Source organism: Taeniopygia guttata, chromosome 17 (assembly GCF_048771995.1).
Source record: "Taeniopygia guttata chromosome 17, bTaeGut7.mat, whole genome shotgun sequence".
Lineage (NCBI taxonomy): Eukaryota > Metazoa > Chordata > Aves > Passeriformes > Estrildidae > Taeniopygia > Taeniopygia guttata.
Genome location: NC_133042.1, coordinates 9,029,403 through 9,046,825, shown reverse-complemented (window position 1 = coordinate 9,046,825; position 17,423 = coordinate 9,029,403). Strand labels below are relative to the sequence as shown.

Genomic DNA, 17,423 nt, shown 5'->3' with positions numbered 1-17,423 from the left:
GCTTCTAAGAAAGTTTTGGAATCTCAATTCTGCAAGAGAGAAATACTTTGGCAAAATAATCCTGAAAGCCTTTTTTTAGAAAAAATTAAAACCAATGAATTTACATTCTGAACCATTCCCAAGATCTTACTTACTCTGCAACCTCCTGGGGATGTTGTGAGGTTTAATTAGCTCCAGTTGGAAAAGGCTTTGAAGAGGAAAAGTGCCAAATATTGCTCCACTCAGGTAGAGCTAAATTGTCTAAATTATTACATCATAAAACAAATAATTTGACAATTAATTCCTCTTCCTTGCCAGTGTGACTTCACGGGGACCTCACTTCCCCAACGTGCTGGTAGGATCACAGCACCAAGGTGCCCAAAGTGCTGGTAATGACCAAAACTCAGAGATTTTTGAACATCATGGTGCATTTGAGGTCACTTCAATCACTTGATTTTGGGGTAGTCTAACTCTGTTTGCACAGGAGACCTGACCCTCAGGGCATTCTCAGCGCAGGTACTTGGCCACCTTTGGAGAAGATGCTGGGGGAGTCACTGAGCTAAATCAGCTCAGCCCCAGGGCCTCTCTGGAGGAACATCTGGGCATTTGGCACAGGTTATTTTTTGTGATTTAACAAGGACACGTCCTTCTTCCTGAGAACACAGGGCCAGTGGAAATCTGAGCGGCCAACGTGTGTTTATTGAAGGTGCAAAAGTGAGGCACAACCTCCTGCTCACCAAGGACGTGATAATGACCCGAGGCTCCCAAGATGAGATTTTAATGCTCTGTGAACACGAGGTTTTGCTCAGCATCACTCACTTACCCACATCTGCCCTTGGCAAGGGTCTCTCAGCCCCCAGGAGTGACCTTGTGAGGCTCCAGCTCCAGGGCAGATCCCCCATCCCAGCAGGGACAGCTCAAAAAAGGCTCACTCAGGCTGTCATATTTATGGCATAAAGCAGTTGGCTCGCAGTCAAATTACAAGTGATGAAAAAGGTTGTGAGACTCCTTGTACCCACAAGCTCCTTTGTTCCTTGACCAAATTAGCGCTGGAAGAACCACCTGCTATTCATGTGTTAATCGCATGATCGCTGCTGGCTTTACAGGCTCACACACATCAAAGCTGGCCGTGTCACCCTGCTCCTGTGGGGGTTTTCAAAGAACACCGTGAAACCAGAGGAGTTCACCACCTGCCTGACAGCCCAGGCCTTTATCTCCTCAAACCAGCTCAGGTTTGGCCAAGCAGTTGAGTGTGTCCATCACAGAGGACCAGGCAGCAGGGGACCACAAATGACCACAAATCACCACAAATCACCCTTTTGGCCAAGGAGCGCTGAAGTTCAGTGTGACACCAGGTCCCAGCAGCCAAGGAGGATGCCAGCTGCTCTCCCAGCCCACTCCAGGGCTGTTTGCTGGGGGCTGTGATAGGATTTCTGCAGGAATTCTGGAGCACAGCCTCTCTGAGAGCCTCCCCAGGCTGCAGAGCTCCGGGCTGGCAGCTGCAGCGGGCAGGGCATCACTGGGAGCTCTCTGCACACCCAGAGAGCTGGAGCTCACACCTACAGGACACTCAGCATCTGGGGGCCACAGAACAATCCCAGAAAAGGCTCTGGGGAGCTCTCTGTTGGGAGGAAAGTTCCAGACACCAGTTTGTGACAGATGCTGATGCTACATCTTTGCTGCAGAATCTTTGGCTCTCTTGGGGCTAATCTAAAGTTCACACCACCGTGGCCATTATTTATTCAGCTCTGCTGTTCAGCTGCATTATCTGTAACACTGCATAATGAGAGAATTTTGGGGAGTGCTTCAGCTTTGGGCTCCACACAGAAGTTTCTCCAATTTTCTATCCACAAGCCTCCAAACCAAAGTATGTCAGCAGAAGACTGCACCACTCACAAGCTGAAATAAGGATCTTTCCTGTGTGCAACTGGGAACTCACAGCTCTGACCAAGGAGATTATAAAAAACCAGTTACATAATTTCACTCTTGCTTATTTCCCTATGATTGACCCCAAAGATTTCGTGGAGGGAGGGGAAAAGGTTCTGCATAATTTTTACCAACTTGTTTTCAAACAGTTCCTTAAAGAATGCAGGGGAAAAGGCAATATTCCATCATAAGGCAAAACAAACAAACAAAAGCAGAATAAAAATAAACTTTAGGCCAGCTTCTGGGCTCCATAAATAGAGTTACTTAACTGACTGCACACTGACATCTTAGATCAAGACCAATGGAACTGAGCTTAAAATTCAACTGCTTTTTTGAGCTGTTGGTAACGCTGTGCAGTGACCCTCCCTCTCCTGCTGCACAGGTAGAACAATTTGTGTCATTTCAGGGAACAGTTATTGCCAGCTCAGACTGCACTCTGCTTCCAGTCTCTCCCAGGTAAGTCTCACGGAGCACAGCGAGGTGAGACAGAAGAATCTCTGAGAAAGCTGGAACGAATCAATTCAGGGAAAAGCAGAACCAAATGCCAGGACCACAACACTGAGGATCACTGCAATGGGTCCCCCTTAATCACTGCAAAATGAGAACAGATTTGCCGTGACTGGGAATTTCAGGAGCACATGATAGCAAGCCCTGCTCCCATCCCTGCCGTGGATTTGTGCTGGTAGGGAAAGACTCAATTACTCAGCACTAAATGTCTGAAAAGGACAAAGCCACTCAAAGCTACATAATCACCTTAAAGTGGATGAAACAGGAGAGTGGGGCAAATGTATGTCTTGCATAAATCTAAAAATAAAAGAGGAAAAAAATCCCAAAGCCCTACAGTCTGTTGAATTTTGGGCCCAGATTCTTACTGGGAATATGCAAAACAAAAACCTACAAGGAAGATAGTTATTACATGCCTGAGACATTAAGGAACATTTTTAGGAAAATGGTGAAGATGGGTTAAGAGTGTGGAGTGCAAAATTATTTGGCTTCTGTCCTCCAGATAAATCAGTGCCTTTTTCACGGCCACATGAATACAGGAACAGCAGTAAAATAAGCTCTTAATTAAAAGAAACTTACACTAACTTGCACTGTGCAAAGAATAAAACACCCAGTCAAGTATTGCACTTTGATAATCAAAATGGCACCTCCACCTTCAAACAGATACAAATTCCAGAGACAAGCACGTTAATTTATGCACAAAAATTACCACTGAGAAATAAATTAATTTATATAAAAAAAAAAAAAAAGAGGAGGATATTGAGGATATTGACACATTTTGGGGCTAGAAGAAAAGTCACCTCCTGATCCCACATGCGCTTGGTTTTATTTACATATCCACAAAGACCATGAAACACCAGCCCAGCCCCCCCACCAGCAGCATGGTCACATGAATCCCGTAGATGAGCAGTTCATTCATGAGGCTGAAGTCCACCCGCCTCCGCCCCAGCAAGAGCAGGATGATGGAGAGTTTGTACTGGAAGCGCAGGAAGATGCGGATGCCGAGGTACTGAAGGCAAAACAAGATCGAGAGAGCCACCCAGAGGATGGAGGTGAAGAGGCTGCAGCTGAAGTAGAGCAGGAAGCGGATGAAGCCGTACATCCATCGCGATTTGAGATAGATGTCGAAGTTGTTGTACTTGGTGCGCACCAGGTGCGTGGTGCGCACGGGGCCGCAGGCCGAGTGCAGGCAGGTGGTGTGCGGGCCGTGGAACGAGCGCACCCGCCGGGGAATGGGGATCACCGGCATCGGGCCCGGCCCCGCGCAGCCCGCGCCAGGCCCCAGGCCGCCGGGCACATATCAGATGGCAGCGCCACGCAGCCGGCCGGGCACCGCTATCCCCGCGCTGGGCGGCCGCCGAGGGACGCACCTGCGGGGAGCAGAGAGAGCACGTTGGTTTGGGGCTGGGAAACAACACCAACACGAGAAATCTCCTCTAAATGACAATAAAAAACTTCACTTCTCCTGAAGCTGCTAAATACAGGCCTGCTAGGCAAACATATCAGTTGGCAGCACCACACAGCCGGCCTGGCACAGCTAACCCTGTGCTGGAGACACCTGTGGGGAGCACAGTGAGTAGGTTGGTTTGGTGCTAGGAAACAACACCAACACGAGAAATTTCCTCTAAATGACAATAGAAAGCTTCACTTCTCCTGATATAGGCCTGCCCCAGGCCACTGGGCACATATCAGATGGCAGTGCCACGCAGCCGGCCTGGCATGGCTAACCCTGTGCTGGACACACCTGTGGAGAGGCACAGTGAGCAGGTTGCTTTGGTGCTAGGAAATAACACCAACAAGAGAAATCTCCTCTAAATGACAATAAAAAGCTTCACTTCTCCTGAAGCTGCTGAATACAGGCCTGCTGGGCACATATCAGATGGCAGCGCCACACAGCCGGCCTGGCACGGCTAATCCCGTGCTGAGCAGCCACCAAGGGACACACCTGCAGGGAGGCACAGTGAGCAGGTTGGTTTGGTGCTAGGAAACAACACCAACATGAGAAATTTTCTCTAAATGACAATAGAAAGCTTCACTTCTCCTGCAGCTGCTGAATACAGCAATTTATCCCAGCTGATTTCAATATTAGCGCTCCCTTACAACTGCTTCTCAAACCTCAACTTCTTCCCTTAAAACAGCTTTGTTTTGCCTCTTTGTTTCTTATTCCCCACATAAATACACTTAATTTCCATGCCAGGTTCCAAATAAATTCCCCAGCCAGCAACAGCCTGTTATAAACTTTATCCAGTGTAAATGCAGCAAAGAGGTTTGGTCTGAAATTATCCTGGCTAATTCATAAATCTTTCCTAATCTAACAGCCACCCTCAAGAGCCCACCCACCTGAGCGATAATATTCATGTGAGAGCAGTAATATTAATGTATGTGTTTGTATGGGGTCACATTTCCTTTAAAAGACAAAAAAAAAAAATTCTCTGAGTACTTTCGCAAGTGGATTCCAGATTTGTGCTCATTTCCAAACTTGGCAAAGCTTCACCAAATAAACAAACTGAAAATAATGGAAGGTCTTGGAAGAACAATGAGGCAACCATGTTTTTCACACTCCACAGGATGTACCTCCCCTGGCTCAGCCAGCCTTGTGCTCTCACTGTCACTGCAAGGCAAGGCCAGGCAGCCTTTCAAAGGCACCCACCAGTTTATTTCTCTGCTTGGGGACCTGCAGAGATAAGTGACATTATCTTGATCTTCTGCAGTGTTTAGGATTTGTAATCTTAACATCCTTCCACACACCCATTGTTGTCGTGTGAGTGATGAGCAGGAGCCTCTGAGCTGCTCTCTGCTTCACCCCAGGCTTCTGATGTGCCAAATTCCGGGAATTATGAAATGACAATGCACTCATCAGATAATGCTGGAAAACAACAGGGACTTCCCCAGACCCCTCACACACCCAAGTGTTCAGATCCAGGCAGATCCTTCCTTTGTTGAACCAAAAATCTGACTGTTGTGAAAATTAAAATTAATTCAAGAGTTACTTTAAGGATTCTTTAGTTTCATTACTAACAGAACTAACCACAGAGCAAATGACAATGCTGCAGGAAATTGTACTTTTGATATCAAAATCCTGCTCTGATTCAATGTGTATCAGTGGGGAAGTCTCTGCCTGCTTCCTGCCTCAAATTCCAGGGAAATGGAAATTCCAGTTCTGATCTCTCTTGCTCAGCTCCATGTTCCAAATCCTTTTTGCCCTTACAGAAATTTGAGGCAGTGTTGGCTCTACACAGATCAGGGACTACCAAAAAGGAGTAAGGGCTAAATTATGATTTAAGGAATTTATGAAACCAAGGGTTCTCCTCAAGCATCACAGACACCCTCATAATTTCATCATTTTAGGTGCCTCTTGCCTTATTTCCTGTCTGGAGCCAGGAAATGCCAGTCAGAAATGTCAGAAATGTGGCTTTTGCAAGGCACAGGAACTGCTCAGACACTGAACCTAAACCCAACCCAGTTCTGGAGCATGTGACCCCACACACCTCCCACATGAACTGCTCACAGTTTGCTCCCTGAGATATTTTTGGAGGACTAAAGCAATTCAGGTCAAAAATCCCATGCTGGGGAGTCAGAGCATTCCATGCCTGGCAGTGCAGCCTCTCCCTGCAACTTCCTGCACAAAGTTTGCCAGCAAACCCTCAAATAGTTGCTGTGCCCACCACGGGAACAAACAGCCTTTGGTGGGTTCATGCTCTTTGGATGAACTCAAATATCAACACTGGAGCATTGGGGGGACAAAATAAACTCTGAATTATTACATTTTAGGGGTGCTGCCATCCAGGTCGTCACCGTTCTGGGATGCCACTGAGTTCTTGGAACAAAAGAGCGAAGTTTTCCTGTGACACCTTCTAGGAAGAGTGACAGAAACTGCTGAGGTGCTTCATAAACTCACAACTCTCTGCACAGGAGCTGATCTAAAAGAAAAAACAACACAATAATTTCCAATTTGCTCATTCTGTGCATTAAAATGCTCACAAGTGAGGCCTCTCCTCAAGCATGAACTTTCAAGCCCATGAAGACTCTAAAAAGATCCCAGCACTCAGCAATGTATGGATTTCATGCTGGGAACAACCAGGGAGCTGCTTCTCAATGCCAGGACAGAAAATCCCAACCAACCCGTGCTGGTCACCTTCTCCTGCCACAGATTTTACATGGAACACAAAGCAGGGAGCACAAACTGAATATGGAATAGCAAATCCTGCCCTGGGAGGGTGGGCAGGCCCTGGGTGTGTCCAAATCCAGGTTGAACGGGGCTTGGAGCAGCCTGGGCCAGTGGAAGGTGTCCCTGCCCATGGAGGGGGTGGAATGGGGCGAGTTTTTAAGTCCCTTCCACCCCAAAACTTGATTCTGTGATTATCCCCCAGTCTGTGTTTTGCAGGTTTGGACATCCACTCCGTAATTTTGGGGGCCAACTGGGTCTTTTGGGGGCATCACCCCAGAGCTGCGAGGATTCCAGCAGGAGGCACCGCCAGCACCAGGGCGTTAAAACGCCAATAAATTCCAATAAATTCCCGTTCCGCGTTCTCACTGCCTCCCGTTAAAGCGGGGAGCGAGGAGCGGAAACCTCCGCGCCCACCCGGACGTGCCGGGACCCTCCGGCGGGCCCCGAGCGCTCCGGGAGGAGCCGCACGGCGTTGGGGACGATGACAAAGAAAGGTTAAACCGGGGGGAGCACCGGGAGGGGCGGAAACACCGGCTCCTCCTACATCGCACCGACCCCGGGAGGGAGCTCGGCCCGGCCTTCCCCGGCGGCCCCGCACGGCCGCGGCTCGCCCCGGGAACGGGGATCTGCAGGCCCGGCGGCAGTGCCCGAGCCTTCCGCACCGCCTCGCCCCGGGGCGGAGCTCCCGCCGCCGCAGAGCGAGGCCCGGGCCCCGTGGCCGTGCCCCGCACTCACCGTGGTGCCCATGGCCGCGCCGGGCCCGGGCGGAGCGAGGCCCGGGCCGCCGGGCGCCCGCTCTGCGCATGTGCAGGGGCGGCCCCGGTTCCTCCGGTTCCGGCGGCGGCGGCGGCGGGCGGGGAGCGGCGGCGGCGCGCGGTGATGGCGTCATCGCGCCGCGCCGGAAGTGAAGCGACGCGTTGCCCTGGCAACGGAAGGGCGGCGGGGCCTGGTCACACCGGGGTTACACCGGGGTTACACAGAGGTTACACCGGGGATCACACCGGGGTTACACCGGGATTACACAGAGCAGGTCACACCGGGGGTTACACCGGGGTTATACCGAGGTTACAGCCGGGTTACACAGGGGTTACACAGAGGTTACACCGGGGGTTACACCGGGATTACCCAGAGGTTACACTGGCGTTACACCGGGGTTACACAGAGGAGGTTGCACCGGGCTTACACCGGGGGTCACACCGGGGTTACAGCAGGGTTACACAGAGGTCACACCGGGGTTACACCGGATTTACACAGAGGAGGTCACACCAGGGTTACACCGGGTTTACACAGAGGAGGTTACACTGGAGTTACACAGAGGAGATCCCACCAGGGTTACACCAGGGTCACACCAAGGCTGATGTGCCATGTCCAGCATAACCTCAGCAGCAGCCAAGAGTTGCCCAGAGACTCCCCCAAAGCTGTCCAGAGAATCCCCCAAAGACCCAAAAAAGTTCTTAAAAAAACTAAGAGGTGGAGGAAAATTCAAAGCGATACAAAGGGAAGGAAAAGAACTTCCTCCTCCCTGCTCTTTCCCCTTCGATTTAATTGGGAATTCTTCTCCACAATGGAAAGAAGGCACAACGTTGGTGTTGGCTCCCTGCCCTGCTTTCTGGCTGGGCAGTGCCACGGTGGAAAAACATTAAATAATAATAATAATAATAATAATAATAATAATAATAATAATAATAATAATAATAATAATAATAACAACTACTCAGACCATCTGTCACCTCTGAGAGCTGCTGCTCTGCACAGGCCAAACCTCTCCCGGTGTCCCGGAGCTCCTGCCCGGTGGAGCAGTTTGATCCTGAAACACCAGAAGGAATTCTGGATGTGAAAAATGCATATTTTATGATTGGCTTTTTGCAAATATTACAATGAATATTATATGTGTAATGTTAGAAAGTTATGTTGTATTAATTCTCTTAAGTAGTGTGTTAAATATAGCTTTAGGTTCCAACATAATGTTAAAATATGTATGTGGGGGGAGTTTTTTTTTTTTTTTAGGGTGAGATACTCGCTTTGAGTAACACCTAAATCTAATATTCATAGTTCTCATACATGACACATAAATTCCTTGCAAATTAAGAAGTTTTCTGGTATTTGTCAACTTCTCCTTAATCCTGGTTGTTCCATAAAGGTGGAGAAAAGGTAGAAGAATGTTTTTCTTTTCTGCTGTAACTCTTCATATGCCCTGTCGCTGTTATCTCTGTGTGAAGAATTTCTTGCTTATCTCATCTCTTTCTTGAGCTAGTATAAAAGTATCTTCCATAGCACAGTTTCTATTTTAACATTGTGTCATAACCTAAAAATATATTTAACACACTACTTAAGAGAATTAATACAGCAAAACTTTCTAACATTATACATATACTATTCATTGTAATATTTGCAAAAAGCCAATCCTAAAATATGGGAGGGAGGAGGGGATGTGCAGAGCTGATAAATTTCCCCAGTAGCTTGGAACTGGGAACAGCTGTTTGGTGACTTGGATCAGCAGGAGAGCCACCCACATTTCATTTATTTCCCTCTGCCTTTCTTTGGGACTGGAGCCATAACCCAGAGATGGGAATTTCAGCTCCAATAATAAAATTATGAAGGCACTTTGTCTTTCCAGTCTTGCCTCAGGGAATCACGAAGGTGCTGCTGAGTGGAAGCGTGGCAGTGGGGGCTCCTGGCGTCCTGCAGGAATCCCCTGGGGGGAAAAGGTCTTCCCTCCTACCCTCCAGAAAACCCCAGGGAGTTCCAATGAGTGACCCCACAACCCAAAACCATGTCTGCACCACTACCAAGGCTGACCTTTCTCGTTTTTTAGGTCAGGGTGACCTTCAGCTCAAGGTCTCGTGGAAGGCGAGAATGGAATGAGATGAGGTTTGAAGTCCCTTCCAACCCAAACCATTCCCTGATTCTGTGACAAAAATCAGCACAGCCCCGTTCAATTTTCTGCCTGGCACGTTTTGACCTCTCTGCTGCTGAAATGCTCCATAAAGGAGGAAATGCCCCGAGGTCAGGCAGGAATGGAAGCTTTGACATTCAGAGAGATCAGATCCCCAAGGAGGGCTCCAAGCAGGGAACCCGCCCACAACCCTCGGGGCTGTATTTCTTCCCCGTGCTAATTTTACTAAAGACACAACTCATATTCCTGTTGATTGAACAGTTTTGTGCTGACAGCGTTGAAGATTTGTGATGAAACTCATCATCAGCCCCGAGAGCGGGCCATTAGTCCCCGTCAGCGCGGCCGGCGAGGCCTTGGATGTTTTATGGGCCTCTCTGAAGACAAACATACACATTTATATGTCACTTGTTGCAATATAAATGCTAACTTGTACTTCTTTCAAAACTTTTAATGAATTGTGCACATTTCAAGAGATTTATAGCGAGAAGCGGACGGCTCAAAATATTGCTTTAAACATATTTGTCACTTTGGCAACAGAACAAAAAAATCTGGAAGATACTGCCTTTAGAAATAAATCATAAATATATGTGTCTTAAAAGGGTTTATTTTGGTCATTAATAGTTGATGCTCCCTCCCCCACCCCGTGCAGGATTTAAAGTTAAATTATGCAAAATCAAAAACAAACCTTATAATACTTAATCAAACATGCATAAAACTGTCAGGGCCAAATAAATTCTCTCAATTAACTTGCTTCAGATTGTGATTGCATTTACTAATTTAATCAACACTAGAATAATTTGGAGACTGGGTAATGATGAATTGCTGTGGTGCTGCACGTGAAGGGCCGCTAAGGTGGTGTGCTGAGGCAGAATGCAAGAAATGCATTTGAGGCTGAGGGCAAAAAACTGCAGCTGAGTGGTCACTATCATTTTATAATGGAAACATCTTTTTCTTCCCATTTGGAGGGGAATTTTTGCCAGCAGACACCTGTCTCGTGTGGATGAATGGCTCCAATGTTAGCCCATGGAGTCAATATCTCATTTCAGCCCGAGATGAGCAGAGGAGTCAAACCTGCAGAGCTGTCCCCTCCCCATTTTTGAGTCATTTTCTGAGTGTGATCTTTCCCTGGGGCAATGACCCCCAGCCCTGCTCAGGTCGTTTAGGCTGGAGCTGGAGTAACAGCCCTGTAATATCAAGATGTCCTTTAGCTCAGTCCTTTTGCACTTTGAATGGATCTGCACTTACAATAAAATGGGCCTGACCCCTGCCTAGGAAAGCTTTCAATACTATTACTTGTGGAGAGCTAAACATTACACTTCTGCAGGCGTAAGCAAGGTTTTATGGAGAGGTTCTCATTTACAGGTTCATGTGAAGGAGGCTTTAAGGTGTATTCAACCCTATAAAATACCTGAACCTCAGAAAAAATCACACCCATATTTGGTCTTTAACCTTTCCACACCCGTTTTACAAAAAATAACAATGTCCACCTAGCTGCTGGGGGAATGAACTCATTGCAAGACTCTCCTCTTCTCTCTTTCTCTCTATCTCTGAAAAATATGCTTTCCACAGCCTAACTGACCATTTTGGCCACTTTTTATTTGAAATAGAGATTGTGCTTATAAATGTCTGGCACTCAGCACCATTTGGTCCCTGGCAGAAATCAGTAAATAAAAACCCATATGCTCAAGAAAATATCCAGGAAAATAGTTAACAAATTTCCTTGGGTGACCCAGAAACAATTACTTCCCCAGCAATTCCATAGCCATGTAGACATCCATAATTCTTCAGGGTTTAAAGATCATAAAGTGTTAACTCGGTGTTTTTCAAGCATTCACTGCTGCCTTCAAGTCATATCCAAAAGCACCACTCAAAACCAGTGGCATCTTAAACTTCCTTGGGTTTTGCTGAGCAAGAAATAAAACAAATGAGGGAATTAACTCTTTCCTTTTCCTTAAAGGATATTTAAGGTTGAATCTGGCCCTTAAATTTTAAATTTAATTGATCCTCCCTGCAAATATAAAGTGCAAAATCTTGTGAAATAATTTTTCCTTATTACTTCTTTCCAGATCTCATCTTATGGCTGGAAATGTCAGCTCTAATCAATTTGAGGAGATTCACATGTGGTAAATAATAATGCAGCCTGTTAGACTAACCAAATAAAAAGACATTTTTAGCAGAAAGTGGAACTAATTCCCAGTTCTGCAGCCCTGCAAGCCCTGGGTGCAGCCTGGAGCAGCACTCTGAGCCCGTGGCTCTCCCAGCTCCCCAGGGCTGCAGAGTTTTGGGGTGTTTTTTGGGGTTTGGCAGCTTTGCACCCTGAGGGATGTACAGAGCAGCAAGGCCTGCACTGAGCTCCCTGCAGGCTGGGGAGCAGCAGAGCCAGCACAGATGGTCGGGTTGTAGAGCTCAGCCAGGCCAGGCTGCCGTGTCCCTGCAGGAATCCTCCTCCTGGAAGACTTTTATGGATATACATTTTACAGGTGACTTGCGAAATATAAAACTAGAGCAGTCTGCAGTTTCTAAAGAAATAAATGATTGGTGTGAGGCTCGGTGAGACAGTAATGTTTGATGTATTCCATCTACGTGACACCTCAGACTGATTTTGGGCAGAATAACCTGCTGCTGCCAGCCTCTGCTGCTCTAAAAACAAACCAGAGGATGCTCCTGGGGCTGGGGGCTGCCTGCCTCCCCTCTGCCCCAGAAAACTGCTCCCTCCCTGCTGCAGAAATCAGGACAGGGAGGGAAAGTTTGGTGGCAGCGTGGGTGAGATCCCAGTGAACCCACAAAAAGGTGGATGCACGTAAAAAATGTATGTTGTCGTGTAGCAGGGACACTTTACCCCAAAAGACAGAGCCTCACTGGGCTGGCTGTTCCCTCCACCTCTGGAAGATGGGAAGGTGGTTATTTTAAAGATGCTGGAGACATGGAAAGATTCCTGCTGACCTGCAGGGGCTGGAGCAGGAGCCAGCTGCACACATATGGTGAGTGAGTAACTGTCTCTGAAACAAATGAAAATAGAATGGGATGCTTTGCCAGGCACAGAATTCCTGCCAAAGCTTGTTGCTGCATCATGTTGGCGAGTCCTGATCTGGCTGATGTCAGAAACTGCTTATTATACAGAAAACTCTCGAGGAGAGGTGTCATTATTGCCTTCTGTTCCTTTGTAGGCTGGGTCTAATTTAAGCAGGAGGCAGTAAAACCCAATCCATCCCTGCCTTGTGGAGCTGATCTTTGGTGGGATGGCTGAGAAAACCTCCCAAACCCTCTGGCTCTGCTAAGTGCTTCTCTAAGTGTGATATTTCAGGTCAAAGGAACAGCTTTTCTCTGGGAATCTCAGTTCCCTGATTTTCCATTCATCAATACTATATCTCAATCATACCATGTGCAGATGAATCCTGCTAAACTCATTGCATAGACCCTTCAGGATCCACCAGTGTGGATGAAATTTGTCAGCTCTGGGGTAATTTTAGCCACAGCAACCTCCTGGGCAACAGGAGGGAGCAGAGACAAACCTTGGCTTGGCAAAGGGGTTTGTGCCCAAGCTCTGAATCAATGAACTCACCTACCCTGGGCATTGGCCAAGTGTCAGATTTAGGGACAGCATTCAGCTCGCTGGGATCAATGGAAAGCCGAATTTTCTGGTGTTTCTTAGGCTTCATTCCAGAGCATCAGTGGATGTCAAGTCCTCACTGCTGGGGATTAACCACGATTGCTGTCAGCACGAGAGGGTCCACAGGGCCAGTGTTGGAATCTGAGGCATTGATGATTCTGAGGTTGTAGAAAGTCTCTGTCTTTCTGCCCCACTGCCAAAGCAGAAGCCATAATTGGTCTGTGCTGGTTTCAAGGTTGTTTATTCTGTTTATCTCTAACATGTTCTGCTGCCCTGCCGCAGCTCTGTCCTGCAGGGCAGCGTGTGGGGCTCTGCCCTCAGTGGGATGTTACAAACATTAAATACCAGAAACTACCTGTGCTGGAGTTACAATAACGTGCCAATACCTGTCACCTACGTTGGACAGTGTGTCCCCAGCCTAAACCAACAGAAAAATGCCAACACCACAGTGAAACATGGAGGGCATGAAGAAGGAGAAAAAGGACAAGACACACCCAATTTCCTCCATCTTGTCCCCTTTGGACCCCTTATCTAGAATCCTAAAATTTTACTTTTGCACCCGTGCCACACTTAATTATTACTCATATCAAACACTCAGAGCTGGTAATTCATCCTGTAAGATTGAAAACTCTTTTCCATGGGCAGAGATCACAGCCAGTGTCTCTGGGGGCTCTGTCCAGGGGGGTTCCTGACCCCCTGCCAGGGTCCCAGGCAATCCAGGGCAAGACAGAGCGAAGCCCTGGATTCCCACAGGCCAGGAACCCAAAACACCCTGTGCTTTTTGATGGGACGCTCTAAATACATCTTCAATAATCTAATTTTAATATACATTACTGTAAGAGCTCTTTTTAAAATTACTATTTTTTCAAAACCATCCAGATGAGCATCCCTGAACCCCAAACTCCCCGGGCAGCATCTCCCGTGTGGGGCAAGGGTCAGACCCGATGGCCGGGGTGTGGGCAGCCCCCGGGGGTCCCCGCATCCCCCGGGGGTCCCCACGGCGGGGACAAGCCGGGGCTGTGCCTGCGGCCGCATCCCGCCTGGCGGTGCTCCTGCCCCAGGGATGTCGCGGCTGCCGCGCCGCACCGGCGGGGAGCGGCGGGGAGGGGGGAAAACCAACTCCGAAACGTTGGAAGGCTCGAATTCAGAGCGAAACCTCTCCCCGAGGCTCTCTGGGTGGGAAGCAGGTATGTCCCCCTCTCCCGTGCCCGTTCGCCCTGATACATCAAAGCTGCGGATGGAGCGGTGCCTGCGGGAAGGACCAGCGGAGGGAACCTCCTGCATCCTCTGGGATGGATGCTCCATCCTCCACTGCGGCCCCTGAGCCTTCTCCACTTCTGTTTTTGAGGGGATAAACCAAACTCTCACGTTTCTGTGGGGCAAACCGCGCCCTTTGTCTCTTCTGCCCAGTGGAATGTTGTCACTGTGTTCCCAGGGCAATGGGCACTGGCAATGCAAGAGGTCTGAGAGGGGTTTGGCTGCAGCCTGGAAAAATGTTTTGCTGACAGCTTGAGAGAAAGTTCTGGTGCTCAAGAGCTTTTCAGAGTCTTTTTGACATCGATTATGCATAGACTATGTAGTACAAAGGAGAAAATGGCTTTCTAGCATAGAACAGTAGCAAAGTCTGTATCAATAAAAATTATCAAGAAAAAGGAACAAAGTGTCTATAAGACAAAACTGTCTTCAAATTTATCAAGAGCTATTTTCAAACTGGGGGAAATCATTGCAAGGAAATAAAACTGATTTTGGTGTAAATCACAGTGCTGCCCCTGTCCTTATGTAGATCTCCATGGCAAAATTGCCCTCCACCAATAATATGATATAAATATATTATAACCACGGGAAGCACAGGGAGAAGAGCTGACATAATTTCTTCCAAAAATGCCACACTGAGGGTCACCCAAGGGATGTATTTTGCTGGAGTGTCTCTGCCAGGATGAATCCTGCTCCTTGCTCCCTAACTTTCCGTAATTCACTTCCAGCCTGTAACTTAGTGGTACAACATTTTGCTCGGAAGAACATGAAGGAGACAAAAAACCCAAAGCCCTCATCAATCACAGCCTGGCTCCTGGTACAATTAGCAAGTTCTATTATCTTAAGAATGACACTTGTAGCACGGAGCAAAGCCAGGCGCACCCAATATTCTAATTCTGCATGGAAAAAAGGGAAGGCTTGAATTGCATTAGCATTGCATTAGATTCCCATGACTTTTTATATCAGCACTTGTGAGTTATTTATGAATTCATTTATTTACAAGGACAGCCCTTTCTGCATTCAGTTGCCATGGTTGCTTTAACTCCTGTATCCTATTAATTCTGGATGTTGTGAAATAGATATAGATCAGACAATCATTGTGTGGTGGCGAGTTTTCTTTTTATTATTCTTTTTTTACTGTTTGATTCCCTGTGTCCTGAGCAGAAAGGCTTTAACACCCATCATTTCTCCAGAGTATCCACTGCCAGCTGGCTGGGGAGGAGGTGCTGGGGCAATTCCCAGAGCTCTCCCTCCTGCCAATCCTTCCTGGCACAGAGATGCAGCCTGGGCTGGGGGAAATGTGGCAGCTGATTCCTAGAACAGAGACACCCACTTTGGTCTGAGGCAGCAAGTGAAGAGCAGAGCTGGGAGCAAAAAGGGAATGCAGGAAGGCCAGTGCCAGCCTGTTTGGGTGGCACAGGGTGGCACGGGGCACCCTCACCTTTGGGAATTGCTGCAAAACCTCTTGTGATGGGGACCAGGTTTTCCTGCCTTTTTGCAGGTTTTCCCTTTGCAAAAACCACAGTGGATCCCGGGTTGCCAAAGCAGGCTCAGCCCTAGGGAGAAGCCAGAGGGTTTTTTATCACCTCAGAGAGATCAGACTGTGTTTGAGAGCACAAATCTCACATGCAGCTACCCCTCAACTCCATCTGGAAGGAGAGATCAGCTTTGCTGCTCTGCCAGCTGAGGGACAGAGAGAAACTCCTCTGACAAGGGAGAGCTGTGAGGTGCTGCCTGTTCCAGCCAGGACATCATTCCCTCGGAGCAGGAATGTCCCAGGAGACTCTCGGATCTGCTGGGCCAAGAAACTTGGGATTTGTCCCTTGGAGAGGGCAGAGGTGCTGCTCAGGGTGGAGGATGGTGCTGGAGATCCCAAAGCCAATGTGCTGGAAGTGTTTTGTAATAGAATTCCACAAGAAAATTAAATCAATTACTGAGTCTAATAAAGCTCTCAAGGTTTTTAATTAAATGAAGTTTTAATTAAGGCAGCATGAGCCCATGCTCTTTTGATATTCTGCTTCAGACCCTAGAGGATTGTGACTCCTTTTTGTAATTTACAGGGGCTGGATCAATCACCAGAGTCACAAAAATGTGAGAACTGTGTCAATTTTATGGGCTGAAATACTGTACACGAGCCTGCAAACTCCAACAGCTCCAGCTGGGAGAGGTTTTTGGCTTGGTCCTGCCGTGGGCAGAGCATCAGCCTGAGCTGGTGTCCTGGGAAAAGTGTTCTCCCAAGCAAAACTCCTGCCATCCAATCCAGGAGGCTGCTTTAGTGGGAACTTACAATAACTCAGAAATTCCCTGTTCCACACCAAGCTGGCACTTTTGTCTCCCACAAATTCATATCCCTTTTCTCTCATCCCAGAGGGATCCCAGAGCCCATCCCAGGCTGTAACTCTTGTTCAGGAGCCAGACAGGAAAACTGCAGGCAAACCAGACCCACATCTCCCAACCTGGACATCTGGTAAGTGGCCCCAGAATGTTCTGTCTCTATTTTAGTCTTGTTTTGTACACAATATGCCCAAAACATGCTTTATTTCTTAAGGAGATAAGGATCTTTATGTAACCCATTTTTCCTTAACACTAAGTCCTTTGTCAGGATTAAAGAATCCTAAAACATCTGTACAGGCTTGGGTGGCAGATGTATAGAACAAACAGCCTAAAATAACATGGAATATTAACCTGCTAAATGAGATATTAAAAAAAATAAAATAAAAGGGCCCTCTTGCATTCTTAGTTACAGCCAGTTCCCAACCCCAGCTACCAAGGTGCAGGTGGATAACAAATGGGAAATGGGATTTTCATCTGAGGAAGAGGGGACAGGGGGACTTTTGCTCACTGTGTGTTTGCAGAGGGGGCAAAAGGAAACCTGACTCCAGCTCTGCCCTGGGAACCAGGGTCCTGGAGCTGTTCCTGGACAGTTGTGCACAGCTGGATGGGAGCCTGGGGCTGAGGGGCTGGCAGGGAGCCCCTCTCCAATGCTGCTGGTCCTCAGCCCCAGGGGCAGTGTCTGAGAAAGGCTGGGAGCTGTGCAGAGCACGGGAACTGCCCTCTGCCAGCTCCACGAGTGGCTCTGGCAGCTC

General features: G+C 47.9%; 1 protein-coding gene across 1 annotated transcript; it reads right to left on the bottom strand.

Annotated features, from left to right (window-relative positions):
* Window positions 1-3,216: 3,216 nt before the first annotated feature.
* TMEM250 (transmembrane protein 250) lies at window positions 3,217-7,454 on the bottom strand. The gene is made up of 3 exons (XM_041719700.2): window positions 7,313-7,454; window positions 6,174-6,329; window positions 3,217-3,779 (listed from the first exon to the last, which is right to left on the bottom strand). The coding sequence occupies exon 3, from the start codon at window positions 3,656-3,658 to the stop codon at window positions 3,239-3,241; it is 420 nt and encodes a 139-aa protein (XP_041575634.1). The 5' UTR covers window positions 3,659-3,779; window positions 6,174-6,329; window positions 7,313-7,454; the 3' UTR covers window positions 3,217-3,238.
* Window positions 7,455-17,423: the final 9,969 nt, after the last annotated feature.